Here is a 17011-nt window from a genome sequence, read left to right as displayed (position 1 = left end):
GAAGAGGGGCAGTTCAAGTGTTGTTGTTTTTTGACTTTGTTATTTAATACAAAGTTGATCCATCACCCCCTGATCCATCACCCCCTTGTTCGTTTGATATACAGTGCTGTACAATATATCACTTTATATTATGTTCAAAGTTTTGAACAAACAAACTTTTACTAAAATATGGACTTTTGTCAAGGCTAGAACCCATTATTCATTCTGGATAAATTTGCTTCAATATACAATCTTGTGTGTTTATGAACCCTGTCCAAGAACCAATTAAGTTCGTAAATAGAGGTTCCACTGTACTTGGCACTGTGTCTGAGGATACTAAATACTGGAGACCTGATGAGGATGCACACCACTGCAAACTCCTGTTCTAACCTGAACATAAGACTGCCTCAATTTTACTGACAGATTTTTTTGAAAAATATTTTAGGACAAAATCAATGACAAAAAACAAAAATGTATTACAGTTTTTAAATTACGCAGTTGATATATATATTATCTCCGGGTTGGGGAGGAGATCTTACCCCAAGTAGAGGAGTTCAAGTACCTTGGAGTCTTGTTCACGAGTGAGGGAAGAGTGGATCGTGAGATCGACAGGCGGATCGGTGCGGCGTCTTCAGTAATGCGGACGCTGTATCGATCCGTTGTGGTGAAGAAAGAGCTGAGCCGGAAGGCAAAGCTCTCGATTTATCGGTCGATGTAAGTTCCCATCCTCACCTATGGTCATGAGCTTTGGGTCATGACCGAAAGGACAAGATCACGGGTACAAGCGGCCGAAATGAGTTTCCTCCGTCGGGTGGCGGAGCGCTCCCTTAGAGATAGGGTGAGAAGCTCTGTCATCCGGGAGGAGCTCAAAGTAAAGCCGCTGCTCCTCCACATCGAGGGGAGCCAGATGAGGTGGTTCAGGCATCTGGTCAGAACGCCTCCCTAGGGAGGTGTTTCGGGCACGTCTGAAGGGTAGGAGGCCACGGGGAAGACCCAGGACACGTTGGGAAGACTACGTCTCCCGGCTGGCCTGGGAACGCCTCGGGATCCCCCGGGAGGAGCTGGACAAAGTGGCTGGGGAGAGGGAAGTCTGGGCTTCCTTGCTTAGGCTGCTGCCCCCGCGACCCGACCTCGGATAAGCAGAAGAAGATGGATGGATGGATATATATATATATATATATATATATATATATATATATATATATATATATATATATATATATATATATATATACAGTATATAGTGTATAGTTAATTAAAAACTATTATATTGCCATACAAAATGATCTCATGTTTCTTAGCTGCTCGACAGTGTGATGACACAGCTTCATTCATTAGGATACATCACTGATGATGTGTCCCAGTGCATCCAGGAGATGTATCTTTCAAGTTTCAGTCTGGCTAAGCCAGTGACTCCTAGGAAAGACTGGGTGGCAACCAAGAACAGTTTGGTCGACTACTGGAGAGACAGTTGGCAGCTCGGAAAGACGGCACCCGGGACAGTATGGGTTAGCACCCCAGCCTGTATCTTTCGTGAGAAAGAACCCAAATAAGCTACGGAAAACCCTACAGAGCAATACCCCCAGGAGATCCCGAGAGGGGGGGGGAGGATGAGATCTCCAATCGGACGGCCCAAAGGTTAACGAACCCCGCAAACGAACTGACTACGAGTATGACATGTATCTGCGGCAAGCTGTGCAAAAATCAACGTGGCTTAAGAATCCATCAGGCCAGAATGAAATGTTTGGAGCGGGAGAGCGAGGTTCAACGCACAGGTCCTGGACCTGGTGAGACGCAGGAGGAGCCCGGACAGGAGACACCCCACAGATCCCAGTCCCTCCACGTACCGGAGTCTCTCAATCCCAGCAGAGTAGTTCCACAGCAGCGGATTAAATGGCCCCAAGCAAACAGATGGAGCGAGTGGCTGCAGTTTGATGAGGACGTGTCCAACATCATCCAAGCCACAGCTAAAGGAGATGTCGACAGCAGGCTCCAGGCAATGAGTACCATCATCGTCAGCTATGGCTCGGAAAGATTCGGACGGATGGAGAAGGGCAACACTGAGGCCACCCCCTACACCATGAATCGCAGAGCCACTAAGATACACCAACTGCGCCAGGAGCTTCGAACCCTCAGGAAACAGTTCAAGAGAGTTTCTGAGGAGGACAAACAACCTTTAGAAGAGCTGCGCAACATCCTGCGGAAGAAGCTGACAACTCTCCGCAGAGCAGAGTTTCACAGGAGGCGTGGAAGAGAGAGAGCTAGGAAGCGGGCAGTCTTCATTGCCAACCCCTTTCGGTTTGCTAAACAGCTGCTCGGGGACAAGCGCAGTGGCCGGCTTGAGTGCCCAAGAGAGGAAGTGAATCGCTTCCTCCAGAATACCATGAGCGACCCACTGAGGGGACAAGATCTAGGACCCAACAGAGCGCTCATCAGCCCTGCTCCACCAACGGCAGAGTTCCAGTTGACAGAGCCCAGTTTGAAGGAGGTTGAAGAGGTCATCAAGGCAGCCCACTCAGCATCTTCCCCGGGCCCCAGTGGTGTACCTTACCTCGTCTACAAGCGCTGTCCAGGGCTTCTCAAGCATCTGTGGAAGACCTTGAAGGTGATCTGGCGAAGGGGGAGAGTGGCCAACCAGTGGAGGTGTGCAGAGGGAGTATGGATCCCCAAGGAGGAGGACTCGAAAAACATCAACCAGTTTCGGACTATATCACTTCTGAGTGTGGAAGGGAAGGTGTTCTTCAGCATCGTCTCCCGAAGACTGACCGAGTTTCTCCTCAAGAACAACTACATCGACACTTCAGTGCAGAAGGGGGGGATTCCTGGAGTCCCCGGCTGTCTAGAGCACAACGGTGTCGTCACACAGCTCATCAGAGAGGCCCATGAGAGCAGAGGGGAACTTGCTGTGTTGTGGTTGGACCTGACTAACGCCTATGGGTCCATCCCACACAAGCTAGTTGAGCTTGCGCTACACCGCCACCATGTTCCCAGCAAGATCAAGGACTTGATCCTGGATTATTACAATAACTTCAGGCTCCGGGTCACTTCTGGGTCAATAACCTCTGACTGGCATCGCCTTGAGAAGGGAATAATAACAGGATGCACCATCTCCGTTGTCCTTTTTGCACTGGCGATGAATATGGTGGTAAAGTCTGCTGAGGTGGAATGCAGAGGGCCTCTGTCCAGATCAGGTGTTCGACAGCCCCCTATTAGAGCCTATATGGATGACCTTACCATAACAACAACATCAGTACCAGGGAGCAGGTGGATCTTGCAGGGATTGGAGAGGCTCATTGGGTGGGCCAGGATGAGTTTCAAGCCCGCAAAGTCAAGGTCCATGGTGCTGAAGAAGGGGAAGGTGGTCAACAAATTCCGATTCTCAATCTCAGGAACGGTCATTCCATCCATCACGGAGCAACCAGTCAAGAGCTTGGGAAAGCTCTTTGACTCCAGCCTGAAGGACTCTGCTGCTATCCAGAAGTCTACTGAAGAGCTTGGAGGGTGGCTCACCAAAGTAGACAAGTCTGGCCTACCTGGTAGATTCAAAGCCTGGATCTACCAGCACTCCATCCTTCCCAGAGTCCTGTGGCCTCTCCTTGTATATGCAGTCCCAGTAACAACAGTGGAATCCTTTGAAAGGAAGATCAGCAGCTTTCTGCGGAAATGGCTGGGTCTCCCACGCAGCCTCAACAGCGCTGCTCTGTACGGGACAAGCAACATCCTGCAGCTACCCTTCAGTGGGCTCACTGAAGAATTCAAGGTGGCACGCACAAGAGAAGCCCTACAGTACAGAGACTCCAGGGACTGCAAGGTGTCATCAGCCGGGATTGAAGTGAGGACAGGAAGGAAGTGGAAGGCAGAAAAGGCAGTGGAGGTGGCTGAGTCACGCCTTAGACAAAAGGCACTGGTTGGGGCCATAGCAACAGGGAGAGCAGGCTTGGGCTACTTCCCAAAGACCCAAGTCAGCCAGGCCCGGGGCAAAGACAGACGACATCTACTCCAGGAGGAGGTCCGAGCAGGCTTGGAGGAAGAGCGAGTGGGTAGGGTAGTGGGACTCCGGCAACAGGGGGCATGGACAAGATGGGAGGGCACGTTGCAGCGCAAAGTCACCTGGTCAAACATCATGCAGGCAGACCTCCACCGCGTCCGGTTCCTCGTGGCAGCAGTCTACGATTCCCTCCCTAGCCCAGCAAACCTCCATGTTTGGGGGAAGAGCGAGACACCCTTCTGCTCCCTTTGCTCTGGAAGAGGCTCCTTGGAACATCTCCTCAGCAGTTGCCCAAAGTCTCTGGCTGATGGTCGCTATCGCTGGCGTCATGACCAGGTACTCAAAGCAGTTGCTGAGAGCATAGCCTCAGCCATCAGCAGCAGCAAGCAACATCATGCGCCAAAGAAGGCAATCTCTTTCATCAAAGCTGGGGAGAGACCTCGTGCACGTCCAAAGACAATAACAGGACTCCTTCACACAGCCCCTGATTGGCAGCTACACGTTGACCTGGGAAAACAACTGAGGTTCCCCCAGCACATTGTAAAAACATCTCTACGGCCAGACATGATCATCATCTCAGAGGCTTCAAAACACCTCATCATGCTGGAACTAACAGTGCCTTGGGAGGAGCGGATTGAGGAAGCCAACGAAAAGAAACGTGCCAAGTATCAGGAGCTGGTGGAGGACTGCAGGGGCAGGGGCTGGAGGACTTTCTATGAGCCAATAGAAGTTGGTTGCCGTGGCTTTGCAGGACGCTCCCTCTGTAAAGTGCTTGGCCGATTGGGAGTCAAAGGGGAGGCCAAAAGGAGGGCCATTCAATCCGCAAGTGAAGCGGCAGAGAAAGCCACGAGGTGGTTGTGGCTGAAAAGGGCAGATCCGTGGGTTGCTACTGGGACACAAGCAGGGACTTGATCACCCCGGCTGGGTCGCCTGGACGAGGGTGTCTGATGTTGCGAGACCCGAAACACCCGATGAATCCAGGATACATCACTGATGATGTGTCCCAGTGCATCCAGGAGATGTATCTTTCAAGTCACCATCAATGTTCCCTCTAATTTTTCATGTGTGTGAGCAAACGCACAAACTCCCTGAGCATTCAGTGGAGCAACATCAGACGTGCACACTGTGGCCACACCAGCAGCACACCTGTCCCAAACCTGACATCATAACCATTTAAATGTTTTATTAAAATAATTTTCTGATATAAGTGATTTTGCCGGAGGGGTTAGTACGTCTGCCTCACAATACGAAGGTCCTGGGTTCGATTCTGTGCTCGGGATTATTCTGTGTGGAGTTTGCATGTTCTCCTCGTGACTGCGTGGGTTCCTTCCGGGTACTCCAGATTCCTCACACCTCCAAAGACATGCACCTGGGGATAGGTTAATTGGCAACACTAAATGGTCCCTAGTGTGTGAATGTGAGTGTGAATGTTGTCTGTCTATCTGTGTTGGCCCTGTGATGAGTTGGTGACTTGTCCAGGGTGTACCCCGCCTTCCGCATTAATTCAGCTGAGATAGGCTCCAGCACCCCCGCGACCCCGAACGGGACAAGCGGTAGAAAATGGATGGATGGATGGAAGGGATTTTGCCCTCTTACAATGACAATAACAAAAAAACATGTTTTTCATGATCTATGTGCCAGTATTGTATGTCTGGCTGCGGGTCCTCCCTTTAAAAGAAATGTTACCCCTTTCAGAGATTACATTTAGTTCTTGTAACTTTCTGTCTGTAAAATACATTTTTTATTAGCATTTATGAAATCTAGTGACAATATTTCATGAATAATATCCTTAGATTAACATCCTTAATAAATGGCAGTAAAATAAGCACACATCTGATTGAGGAGTCAGAGTGTTACAACCTGGCATTTGCACATTGTGTGGCGTTGGGGTTGTCCGACTTTTTGTGTGGCCATAAACGCAGCACTGGATAAGTGCCATGAGTGCGTGTGTTGGTGCAGGTGAGAGAGCGAGTGGCTTCTGTTGAAACGACGGATGACAACGTTGGTTTAAGCCTGGTTTGTATGGCAGAAAATTACCAGTTTTTATACATAAAAGTTTTTTTACTCATGTTTTTGGTGTGGTTACAAACAGTTTTGCTTAATAAAGTGATTGATGGAAGTTCAAATGGGATTTTTGATTTTCTGCGCGGCATTAATTTGCTGTGCGAAGAGGACGCGTGAGCGTGCGCAATTGCGCAGGCGCGCACCTTAGAGGGAACGTTGATCACCATTATCTCAAAGTTAGCATCATAACCCCTCTGTTGTATGCTAACCTGACCAACCTATAAGCAGATCACTGTGTCATGGCTGCAACTCTTCATATCACTGCGTATGTGCATGCGTGAGACAGGAAGAAAAGCTTGGATTCATGGTTTGCTGTCACCTGATGGTGGAATGTATTAAAGCAGGGGTTCTCAACCTTTTTGAACTTGGGCCCAACTTTTCTACTACAGATGGGAACAGCGTCCACTCAAATATTAACACTGAATTAGTAATCTTACTCTTGATTATAAATCGTATTCAATATTATATATAATCTACTTATTGTTAAACAGGATACACCTTGTCAAACAATATAAAAGTGTATGTTAATTACAAATATTATTATTTATTTAACAAATAAACCTTAGGCCTAGGTGAGGGTGATTAGAAAAATAAGTACTGACCAAAATATACTGCAAAAGAAGGGACTTATAACAACTGATGAAAAATACATTTAAATACAATTATACAGTGCTAAAATAAATACATTCTGCAATGGAAAACATGTATGCATCTTTGCACTATGCTATTAAAAACTGCAGTATTTCTGAAAAAATCACATTCTGACCAGAGAATGACCTTGTCCGTATCTGCAATGTGAAAGTATCTTTTCTCCCTTCTCGTCTTCTCCAGTTAACAATGCACTCATTGTCTTTTCTGAATTGTGTCATATGCCCCCTCCAAATTGAGCCTACTCCCTCCCTCCCATCTTGTATTAAAAAGAATAAATCGTATTTCTTCTATTGCGCACTTCTTACATACCTTGCTATGAATGTGACCTGTGCCTTTTGAGATGCTTGAGCTTCTCAAATAAATTTAAGAAAGACCATTTTGTTTGACTACCTGATTAGAAAATGTCCAATACATATTCTAACTTAATTAATAATAAATAATAACTGTCAATAGAATTAAAGTGCAAATGAAAATATAGCTTCGCCAATTTAGTCTTTTTTTTGCACTTTAGAAACTTCTCTATGTCTATAGCTCCAGACTTAATTCGTTTGTTTGATATTGTCATTATACCCCACCTTCCGCCCATGTGCAAATGGGATAGGCTCCAGCACCCCCCACAACCCTAAAAGGGACAAGCAGCAGAAAATTGATGGATGGATGGATGGATATTGTCATTACCGCCACAAGTATTATCCATCCATCCATCCATCTTCTTCCGCTTATCCGAGGTCGGGTCGCGGGGGCAGCAGCTTAAGCAGGGAAGCCCAGACTTCCCTCTCCCCAGCCACTTTGTCCAGCTCCTCCCGGGGGATCCCGAGGCGTTCCCAGGCCAGCCGGGAGAGATAGTCTTCCCAGCGTGTCCTGGGTCTTCCCCGTGGCCTCCTACCGGTCGGACGTGCCCGAAACACCTTCCTAGGGAGGCGTTCGGGTGGCATCCTGACCAGATGCCCGAACCACCTCATCTGGCTCCTCTCGATGTGGAGGAGCAGCGGCTTTACTTTGAGCTCCCCCCGAATGACAGAGCTTCTCACCCTATCTCTAAGGGAGAGCCCCGCCACTCGGCGGAGGAAACTCATTTCGGCCGCTTGTACCCGTGATCTTGTCCTTTCGGTCATGACCCAAAGCTCATGACCATAGGTGAGGATGGGAACGTAGATCGACCGGTAAATCGAGAGCTTTGCCTTCCGGCTCAGCTCCTTCTTCACCACAACGGATCGATACAGCGTCCGCATTACTGAAGACGCCGCACCGATCCGCCTGTCGATCTCACGATCCACTCTTCCCCCACTCCACTCGTGAACAAGACTACAAGTGTTAATAAAGTGTATTTCAACTGAGTACCACTACGGCCCATACGGACCACAGCTGAGAAACAGATATTTTTTGGCGGCCCTCTAGGGCAGTGGTACCCAAACACCGGGCCACGACCCGGTACCGGTCCGTGGATCGATTGGTACCGGGCCGCACAAGAATTGAAAAAAAAATGTTTTTAATACATTTAAAAAATAACAACTTTTTTTTTTTTTTTTTTTTTTAATTAAATCAACATAAAAAACACAAGATACACTTACAATTAGTGCACCAACCCCAAAAACCTCCCTCCCCCATTTACACTTATTCGCACAAAAGGGTTGTTTCTTTCTGTTATTAATATTTCTGGTTAATACATTATATATATCAATATAGATCAATACAGTCTGCAGGGATACAGTCCGTAAGCACACATGATTGTATTTTTTTATGACAAAAAACAAATAAAAATCCCCCCCCCCACCCCGGTCCGTGGGACAAATTTTTAAGCGTTGACTGGTCCGCAGTTACAAAAAGGTTGGGGACCACTGCTCTAGGGGACGCTAACGGCCCAACGATGGCTAAGAAACACTGTATTATTAGATGACCAGTCTTGTTCAGACTTTTTAATATGGAAAATATACATTGGCCTACTTGGGTCAATATAGGGTACAACAAATTTGAAATTGATACACCACCTCTTGTATTGTAATTGCATTATACAGGTGTGCCTAATGAGAGTCTAGTGTCTAATGTTTTCATGAACACAATCGTTTAAAAGGGGCAAATAATGATTTTGTTTTTCTCCATTTAAACACTTATTTGTGGTCTACATAACTGTAAAGATGTTTTTTTGGTCGAAATGTTTCATAGATTATGTTTTAGAGACCCCATTTTGACAGAGACTTCTTCCCGCCATCCATGTTGTAGTTTTTAGAGCTACCATATTGAGTCTACTGACAGATATAAGTTCGAACTATACGCTACTTTGTATTAAAAATGGCAACAGCAGAGGATGCATGCGCATGTATGAGTCAGTCTGTCCCACAACAAGAGGATAGAGAAAACGAAGGAAATTATTGACTACAACATAGGACTACAATGCCGCACGCCAGCAAAGCTCTTCGGATAAAACTCTACAATATATGGAGATATCTGCTGACATCACATGTTGGAAAAACGTCACAATTTGTGCAAATTCCAAACGGCTCGTTTGGAGAAGGTATAAAGGAAGGCAAGACTGTTTTATAAATATCTCCGCCATGCCTTAATGGTTTGATTTCAAACTTTTGGGACTTATGCGGATCCCCAGACACAAAAACAGGTACAAATAGGTAAGACAAGATGGTTTTGCATAATAGGTCCCCTTAAAAATGGGAATTATCTTACTCTGATCTTGCCCTGTACAAAGCTGGTGATGTCCTCGCTGGAGTCGAAAACAGACAGCGTCTTCATGATATTCTGCTGCAGCCAATCCCAGTGCTGGACAATCTCCTCCTTAGTGACGCCTAATATAACATTGAAGAAGGGAAATGACAATGACAAAACATCCATTATACACCGATTTTTGTTATTTTTACATGTGAATAATATTACGTGGACATACCGCATGCAATGGACCAATACACTTGTGAGTCAGGTGTGTGGTGCAGAATGCGAAAAGGAGCTACTTTGGATGTGGAGTCCAGCACGGTGTCCAGCGTTCCCACAAGGAGACCTGCAACAGAGTGCATTACTATTTTTAACCAGCTTTTCTCAGCAGCATTACATGAACATTTCAGGCAAAGCTACTGTAAGGGAACTACTTAAAATTGCATCTGTTTTCTCCTTAGATGCAGAATGTTTCAACACCTTGAGGATAAAGCTGATGCTGACCAGCGATAGCCTGGCCTTGTATATAACCTTTAAATAAATATTTTATTTGTTTGGGTGTCAGATTGTGCCTGTGCTGACGAAGCGGAATGTGATTCTGAGCCCGAAGTATTTAAAAGGAACCACATCTGGGGGCTCTAACGCCTCCCTTTCACATGCCCTACATGAATAATTCACGAGCAGATAGATGGGCTAGACGTGCTATTGTAGATGACCTCTATGTATGTTCCATTAGCAAGTCTTTCTGGCGACACTTCCTCTCCGAACTCAGTTTGTAAACGATCATTGAGTCCATACAAAGCTAAGTGCTGGAGATTCAAGAAATACACGGCGGACTTACCAGTGTCAAAATTTGTCCGAGGAGGAGGACCTTAAACGCTGGTTTAGTGTGGCTGAAACAAGGCTTAGGCTAATTAATTATTTGTTTAAGGGGTTAAACGACTTAGTGTAGACATGGCCTAAGTGACTGAAGTGACACACAACATAATGTATCATTACACTCTCATCTCCTGGCAACAATAGCCATTGCGGGTGTAGAGAGGAAAATTAAACACCTAAATGATGCTTCAGATATGAAAAGGCTCTCATAGGGCTTAAACTGCATCATACACCTGTCACTGTTAGACCAGATAGTGGTTAACCTCAACTATCATTAAAGCAGGCACACAGGATTCATTTCTCCAAATCCATTATCATGAATTATCTGTGATTATGTACTTTAAGTACCAGATGTTAAAAATACATGAACACAGGCAGCATTGGCATCTCTCAGTCTTGACTCTAACCAAAATGAAATGTACTTTTAATGTTGCATATTATCCATGTCTTCAGTACAGTGGTACTTCAACTTAAGAGTGCCCCAACTTGAGTGTTTTGACATAGAAGCTCAAGTTAATTGGTACGCTTAAAGTTGCAAGCAAAAATCTGAGTTTCAGTACATCCAGAAAGTATTCACAACGCTTCTCTTTTTCCACATTTTGTTATGTTACAGCCTTATTCCAAAATGGAATAAATAAATGTTTGTCCTCAAAATTCTACACACAATACCCCATAATGACAATGTGAAAATGTTTTTAAAAAAACAAAAAAAACAATTGCAAACTTATTCAAAATATTAAAAAAAACACATGTACATAAATATTCACAGCATTTGCTCATACTTTGTTGATGCACCATGGCAAATTATAGGCTCAAGTATTTTTGAATACAATGCTACAAGCTTGGCACTCCTAACTTTTGGCAGTTTCTCTCATTTCTCTTTACGGCACCTCTCAAGCTCCATCAGGTTGGATGGGAAGTGTTGTTTTTTATCCAGGGTGTCTCTTTACATTGCAATCTTTGTCTCGTTAGACCAGAGATTTGTTTTCTTATGTTCTGAGAGTATTTCAGGTGCCTTTTGGCAAACTTTTTTTTGCTAAACTTTTTACGAAATGGTTTCCGGCTTGCCAGTATACCATACAAGTCTGATCGGTGAATTGCAGCAGAGATTGTTGTTGTTTTGGAAGGTTCTTCTCGCTACACGAGCTCTGAAAAGAGTGACAATCGGGTTCTTGGTCACCTCCCTGACTAGACTTAGATGAATGCACTACTGTACAGAGACATCCTGGATGAAAACCAACGTTTCCCATCCAACCTGATGGAGCTTGAGAGGTGCTGCAAAAAGAAATGGGCAAAACTGTGGCATCGTATTCAAAAGAGACTCAGACTTAGACTTAGACTTCCTTTTATTGTCATTCAAATTTGAACTTTGCAGTACAGATAAGAACAACATTTTGTTGCATTAGCTCGTTGTAGTGCAGGATAAAAGAGCAATACGTTTTTTCCAGTTGATTTTGGGTAAGCACTCCATGTCTGTCGGCATAGCTTGGCTCCAAGCTCCACATTTACGCCGGTCATGACTCTCTCGGCTTCCGCCTGCTCCAACATTTCACCCTTTCTTCATGCTCACTCAGATTTTATAACCAGCAGTACATTCTCATACAAACCCTGTTTCCATATGAGTTGGGAAATTGTGTTAGATGTAAATATAAACGGAATACAATGATTTGCAAATCCTTTTCAACCCATATTCAATTGAATGCACTACAAAGACAATATATTTGATGTTCAAACTCATAAACTTTTTTTTTTTTTTGCAAATAATAATTAACTTAGAATTTCATGGCTGCAACACGTGCCAAAGTAGTTGGGAAAGGGCATGTTCACCACTGTGTTACATGGCCTTTCCTTTTAACAACACTCAGTAAATGTTTGGGAACTGAGGAGACACATTTTTTAAGCTTCTCAGGTGGAATTCTTTCCCATTCTTGCTTGATGTACAGCTTAAGTTGTTCAACAGTCCGGGGGTCTCCGTTGTGGTATTTTAGGCCTCATAATGCGCCACACATTTTCAATGGGAGACAGGTCTGGACTACAGGCAGGCCAGTTTAGTACCCGCACTCTTTTACTATGAAGCCACGTTGATGTAACACGTGGCTTGGCATTGTCTTGCTGAAATAAGCAGGGGCGTCCATGGTAACGTTGCTTGGATGGCAACATATGTTGCTCCAAAATCTGTATGTACCTTTCAGCATTAATGGCGCCTTCACAGATGTGTAAGTTACCCATGTCTTGGGCACTAATACACCCCCATACCATCACAGATGCTGGCTTTTCAACTTTGCGCCTATAACAATCCGGATGGTTCTTTTCCTCTTTGGTCTGGAGGACACAACGTCCACAGTTTCCAAAAACAATTTGAAATGTGGACTCGTCAGACCACAGAACACTTTTCCACTTTGTATCAGTCCATCTTAGATGAGCTCAGGCCCAGCGAAGCCGACGCCGTTTCTGGGTGTTGTTGATAAACGGTTTTCGCCTTGCATAGGAGAGTTTTAACTTGCACTTACAGATGTAGCGACCAACTGTAGTTACTGACAATGGGTTTCTGAAGTGTTCCTGAGCCCATGTGGTGATATCCTTTACACACTGATGTCGCTTGTTGATGCAGTACAGCCTGAGGGATCGAAGGTCACAGGCTTAGCTGCTTACGTGCAGTGATTTCTCCAGATTCTCTGAACCCTCTGATGATATTACGGACCGTAGATGGTGAAATCTCTAAATTCCTTGCAATAGCTGCTTGAGAAAGGTTTTTCTTAAACTGTTCAACAATTTACTCACGCATTTGTTCACAAAGTGGTGACCCTCACCCCATCCTTGTTTGTGAATGACTGAGCATTTCATGGAATCTACTTTTATACCCAATCATGGCACCCACCTGTTCGCAATTTGCCTGTTCACCTGTGGGATGTTCCAAATAAGTGGTGATGAGCATTCCTCAACTTTATCAGTATTTATTGCCACCTTTCCCAACTTCTTTGTCATGTGTTGCTGGCATCAACTTCTAAAGTTAATGCTTATTTGCAAAAAAAAAAAAAATGTTTATTAGTTTGAACATCAAATATGTTGTCTTTGTAGCATATTCAACTGAATATGGGTTGAAAATGTTTTGCAAATCATTGTATTCCGTATATATTTACATCTAACACAATTTCCCAACTCATATGGAAACGGGGTTTGTATATTCAGGTTTAAAAAGATAAGGTTGTGAATACTCATTTGTCCAAAAATAGTCATCTCCGTCATCTATTACCAAGTCTGCAATGATTAGAACACACACACATTTGTTTTCGGAAGTATGAACACACATGAGTTGCTAGAAGTTGGGTGCATTGCTATGGGAACCTAAATAAATGCGGTGAGGAAAAATGTTCCGGTAATGCTTAAAATGACCAAAATACTGTAAATATTGTATATATTGCGATACATATTGTTATGAATGTGTCTGTTACTACATTATATATATACTTGCAGTGTGTATATAAAATGTTGATGTAGGTTTTTGAAGTTGTTTTAGTGGGCTTTGGAGGCTACAATAGTGACTACCATTAGCCTCATCGTGCAAGCATTTTTTTGTCTTCAGAATCCTAAAAACAAACGCGTGTTCTTGTCCCTTATAAGGGTTGGGATTGACAGGCAAAATTCAAAAAAAAGTGCAATTACACTACAACGAGCTAATCCAACAAAATGTTGTTCTTAACTGTACTGTAAAGTTCAAATTTGAATGACAATAAAGGAAGTCTAAGTCTAAGTCTTCCACTTTGTAGTAGCTAGAGGACTTGTTTTTTTTCAAAATCTGTTCATAACTTTGCTAACAAACGGACAAACAAACCCTAGCGAAAACAACCTCTGTAGCAGAGGAAATAAAGTTCATGTTCGTCTCAAGTGTTCCGAGCCAAAACTCAGCCAAGGCGCACCATGCCAAGGGAAAGCACCTGCTGCACACCGAACTACTTGATAAGCTACCATCACTGGGAAAAGATTAAGCCAGCGAAGCTAAACGTCAAATTGTAAGGTAGAGTCCAGTCAGGAAGAGCAGGGCTGGGATGGGGAGAAGCACCGCGGTTCTGGTCCAAGGCTAACCGCAAGGAGAGGAAGGAGATGGTGCTGGCAGAGGTGTGGAGAATAGAGGAAGAGCGTTACAAGATCAAGGCTGTGTTGCAGTGCCGACAAGGAAGCTGGACAACCTGGGAGGGAGTTGTCAACTGCAAGATCAGTTGGTCTGACCTTTGGAAGATCCCACAGGCAAGGATCAGTTTCCTCATACGTGCTACTTACGACACGCTTTCCTGTCCTCATAACCTTCATCAATCGTTTGGGAATGAGGAAAACTGCGCACTCTGCAATACTCCCAAAGCAAGCCTCCAGCATATCTTCCATCCATCCATCCATTTTCTACCGCTTATTCCCTTTTGGGGTCGCGGGGGGCGCTGGAGCCTATCTCAGCTACAATCGGGCGGAAGGCGGGGTACACCCTGGACAAGTCGCCACCTCATCGCAGTCCAGCATATCTTGTCAGACTGCAAGATCACACTCTCCCAGAGGCGCTATAGATGGCGTCAAGACCAGGTCCTGGGGAAACTGGAGGGGTGTCGACTGGGCAGCAAAGAACAGCAGAGACCCACACCAGCTTTGTCGTGGAAGGGGGTGGACAAAGACACACCAGGTCAAGAGAGACATTGAGGCCTTTCTCCCCGGCCAGGAGTGGGACATGAGGGTTGATCTCAACAAGCAGCTCCGGTTCCCCATGGAGATCACAGCTACATCTCTCCGTCCTGACATCGTGGTGTGGTCCAGCAAGGCAAGAGCGGTGCACATCATTGAGCTGACAGTGCCAGCAGAAGAGGGAATTGAAGCCGCCTTTGAACGCAAAAAGACCAAATATGCAGAGCTGGCTGCAGAGTGCTAGGAGGCTGGCTGGAAGGCTACCATCTACCCAGTGGAGGTTGGTTGCCGAGGCTACGCCACACGCCTTTTGAGGGACGCAGGAGTGACTAGAGGGAAGCTGAGGAACGCCATAAAAGATTTGGCAGAGAAAGCCGAGAAAGGCAGCTTTTGGCTCTGGCTGAGGAGGAAGGACAGGAGCTGTGGAAAAAAACAACTAACCCCAACAGCAACCGCAGGAGGTAACATTTATCAGCTGCAGGGGGTGACAGGGAGATGTCTCTGTCACTGCTCCGCCATCAAGAGACGTTGTAGGGATTAAAGGAGCGAAATGTCGAGGAATGGTGGTTCCTAGCTGATGACCCTGCAGCTGACCCGTGGGCACCGGAGGAGGTGCGACATGCAGCAATGACAAGCAGGAAAGACCACCTACCTGTACATTAACTGACTTAAAAGTTTAAATGTGATTTAAATTTTCAGCGAAACTGCATTTTCAAAACTGACAGAAAAAATGTCCACTGTAGAAGACACTGCTTCTATGAAAGTAAAAGTTTAGAAACACAGTGGATGTAACCCGCACAATTCTTTGCACTTAAAAAGACGTGTTTGTCGTAGTGTTGTCCCGATACCAATATTTTGGTACAGGTACAGGTTTAGAGGCGGTATAGTACCGAATAAGATTCATTAGTATCACGGTGTTACACTAATACCGGTATACCGTACAAACCTAGTTTGTAGTAATGAATCTAATTATAACATTTTAGCATTATGTTTGTGTTCAATTACAGAGTATGTTTATCCTAAACATTCATGCCACTTCATTTTACACACTAGGGCATTTTTAAGTCTTTTTTTTATTTTTTACTTTTACCACAATAATAAACCTGTGCCGCCAGTTGAAACCCCTGACATGATACGAATAATTAATTGAGGAAATATATTTACAACACCATTTCTATTTAAATGGTTTCATCTTTGGCGCATAATACAGTTATAATATTTTAAGCTTACAGGCTAACGTATCTGCATACCCAAGTCAGGAGGAATTGTGTAAACAATCCATATAATATACGTACACTACTGTCCTTCGGTCTATGTGACCCTAACGCCTATGCTATGGCGTACATTTAAAGAACAAAATGAGTATTTGACATTATACTTGTCAACAAGAGAAGCCAGCTGTTCACTATTTGTCCTAGACCTGTTGCAGTTATGTCCTATCATGATATACAGCAACACACGGTCGTTTCATGACAGGTAAACGCTCAAGACAAGCCGATAAATGTCACGTCTTTAATCCAGATAATAACTTGTTAGGCTTCAAATTATGAAATCTTAGCAAAACATACCCGCTAACGTTACCTGTCAAGCCGCCTCCACCTTCACCATATCCTCGCCTTCTCTGGAGCACGAAATATTCATTATCCTTCTCCGTGACCCACAATTTAAAGGCGTTTTTCAGCAATATCTCTTCGGGTTTAAGCCACATGGTTACGAATGTTGTCCACGGCTCGCCTGCCAAATTCTCCTGTCATTCCAGGGCTACCTCACAGCACAGCACACATCTAAGCAGTGAATATTTGTTTGCGTCCGGATGCCTCCCTTCCCACGTCGACAAGAAACATCGCTTCGCGCAAAGGGTTGTGGGATTGTAGTTTTATTGGAGCAGGCGCCGCCATGACAGCGAAGGCAACAGACTTCCCATTCGTGAAGAGTAAAGGGGGTGGACGATACTGTCATTTTTGACATCGATCCCATACCAAGGAAATTGGATCGGTAAAAATAATAATAATAATAATAACAAGAAGAAAAATAATGACATGCTGTAATTCACCCAATTATTCTGGACTGAAGTTTATGTTTTAATGTTTAATACTTATAATACACTTGTTTTAATTTCATAGA

At 44.6% G+C, this 17011-nt stretch overlaps 1 protein-coding gene across 3 annotated transcripts in view; it reads right to left on the bottom strand.

Annotated features, from left to right (window-relative positions):
- Window positions 1-16709, bottom strand: part of tbc1d8b (TBC1 domain family member 8B) — a 53009-nt gene extending 36300 nt beyond the window's left edge. For all 3 annotated transcript variants that reach the window (XM_061962136.1, XM_061962137.1, XM_061962138.1), the window contains exons 1-3: window positions 16469-16709; window positions 9579-9689; window positions 9362-9480 (exon numbers count right to left, since the gene is read on the bottom strand). In XM_061962136.1, the coding sequence (XP_061818120.1) occupies window positions 9362-9480; window positions 9579-9689; window positions 16469-16595 (357 nt within the window). In that variant the 5' untranslated portion in view covers window positions 16596-16709. The remainder of the gene's footprint in view (window positions 1-9361; window positions 9481-9578; window positions 9690-16468) is intronic.
- Between the last annotated feature and the right edge of the window lie 302 nt (window positions 16710-17011).

Source organism: Nerophis lumbriciformis, linkage group LG09, assembly GCF_033978685.3.
Source record: "Nerophis lumbriciformis linkage group LG09, RoL_Nlum_v2.1, whole genome shotgun sequence".
NCBI classification, from domain to species: domain Eukaryota; kingdom Metazoa; phylum Chordata; class Actinopteri; order Syngnathiformes; family Syngnathidae; genus Nerophis; species Nerophis lumbriciformis.
The sequence above is the reverse complement of the archived record's forward strand: the minus strand, read 5'-3'. Positions and strand labels throughout refer to the sequence as shown.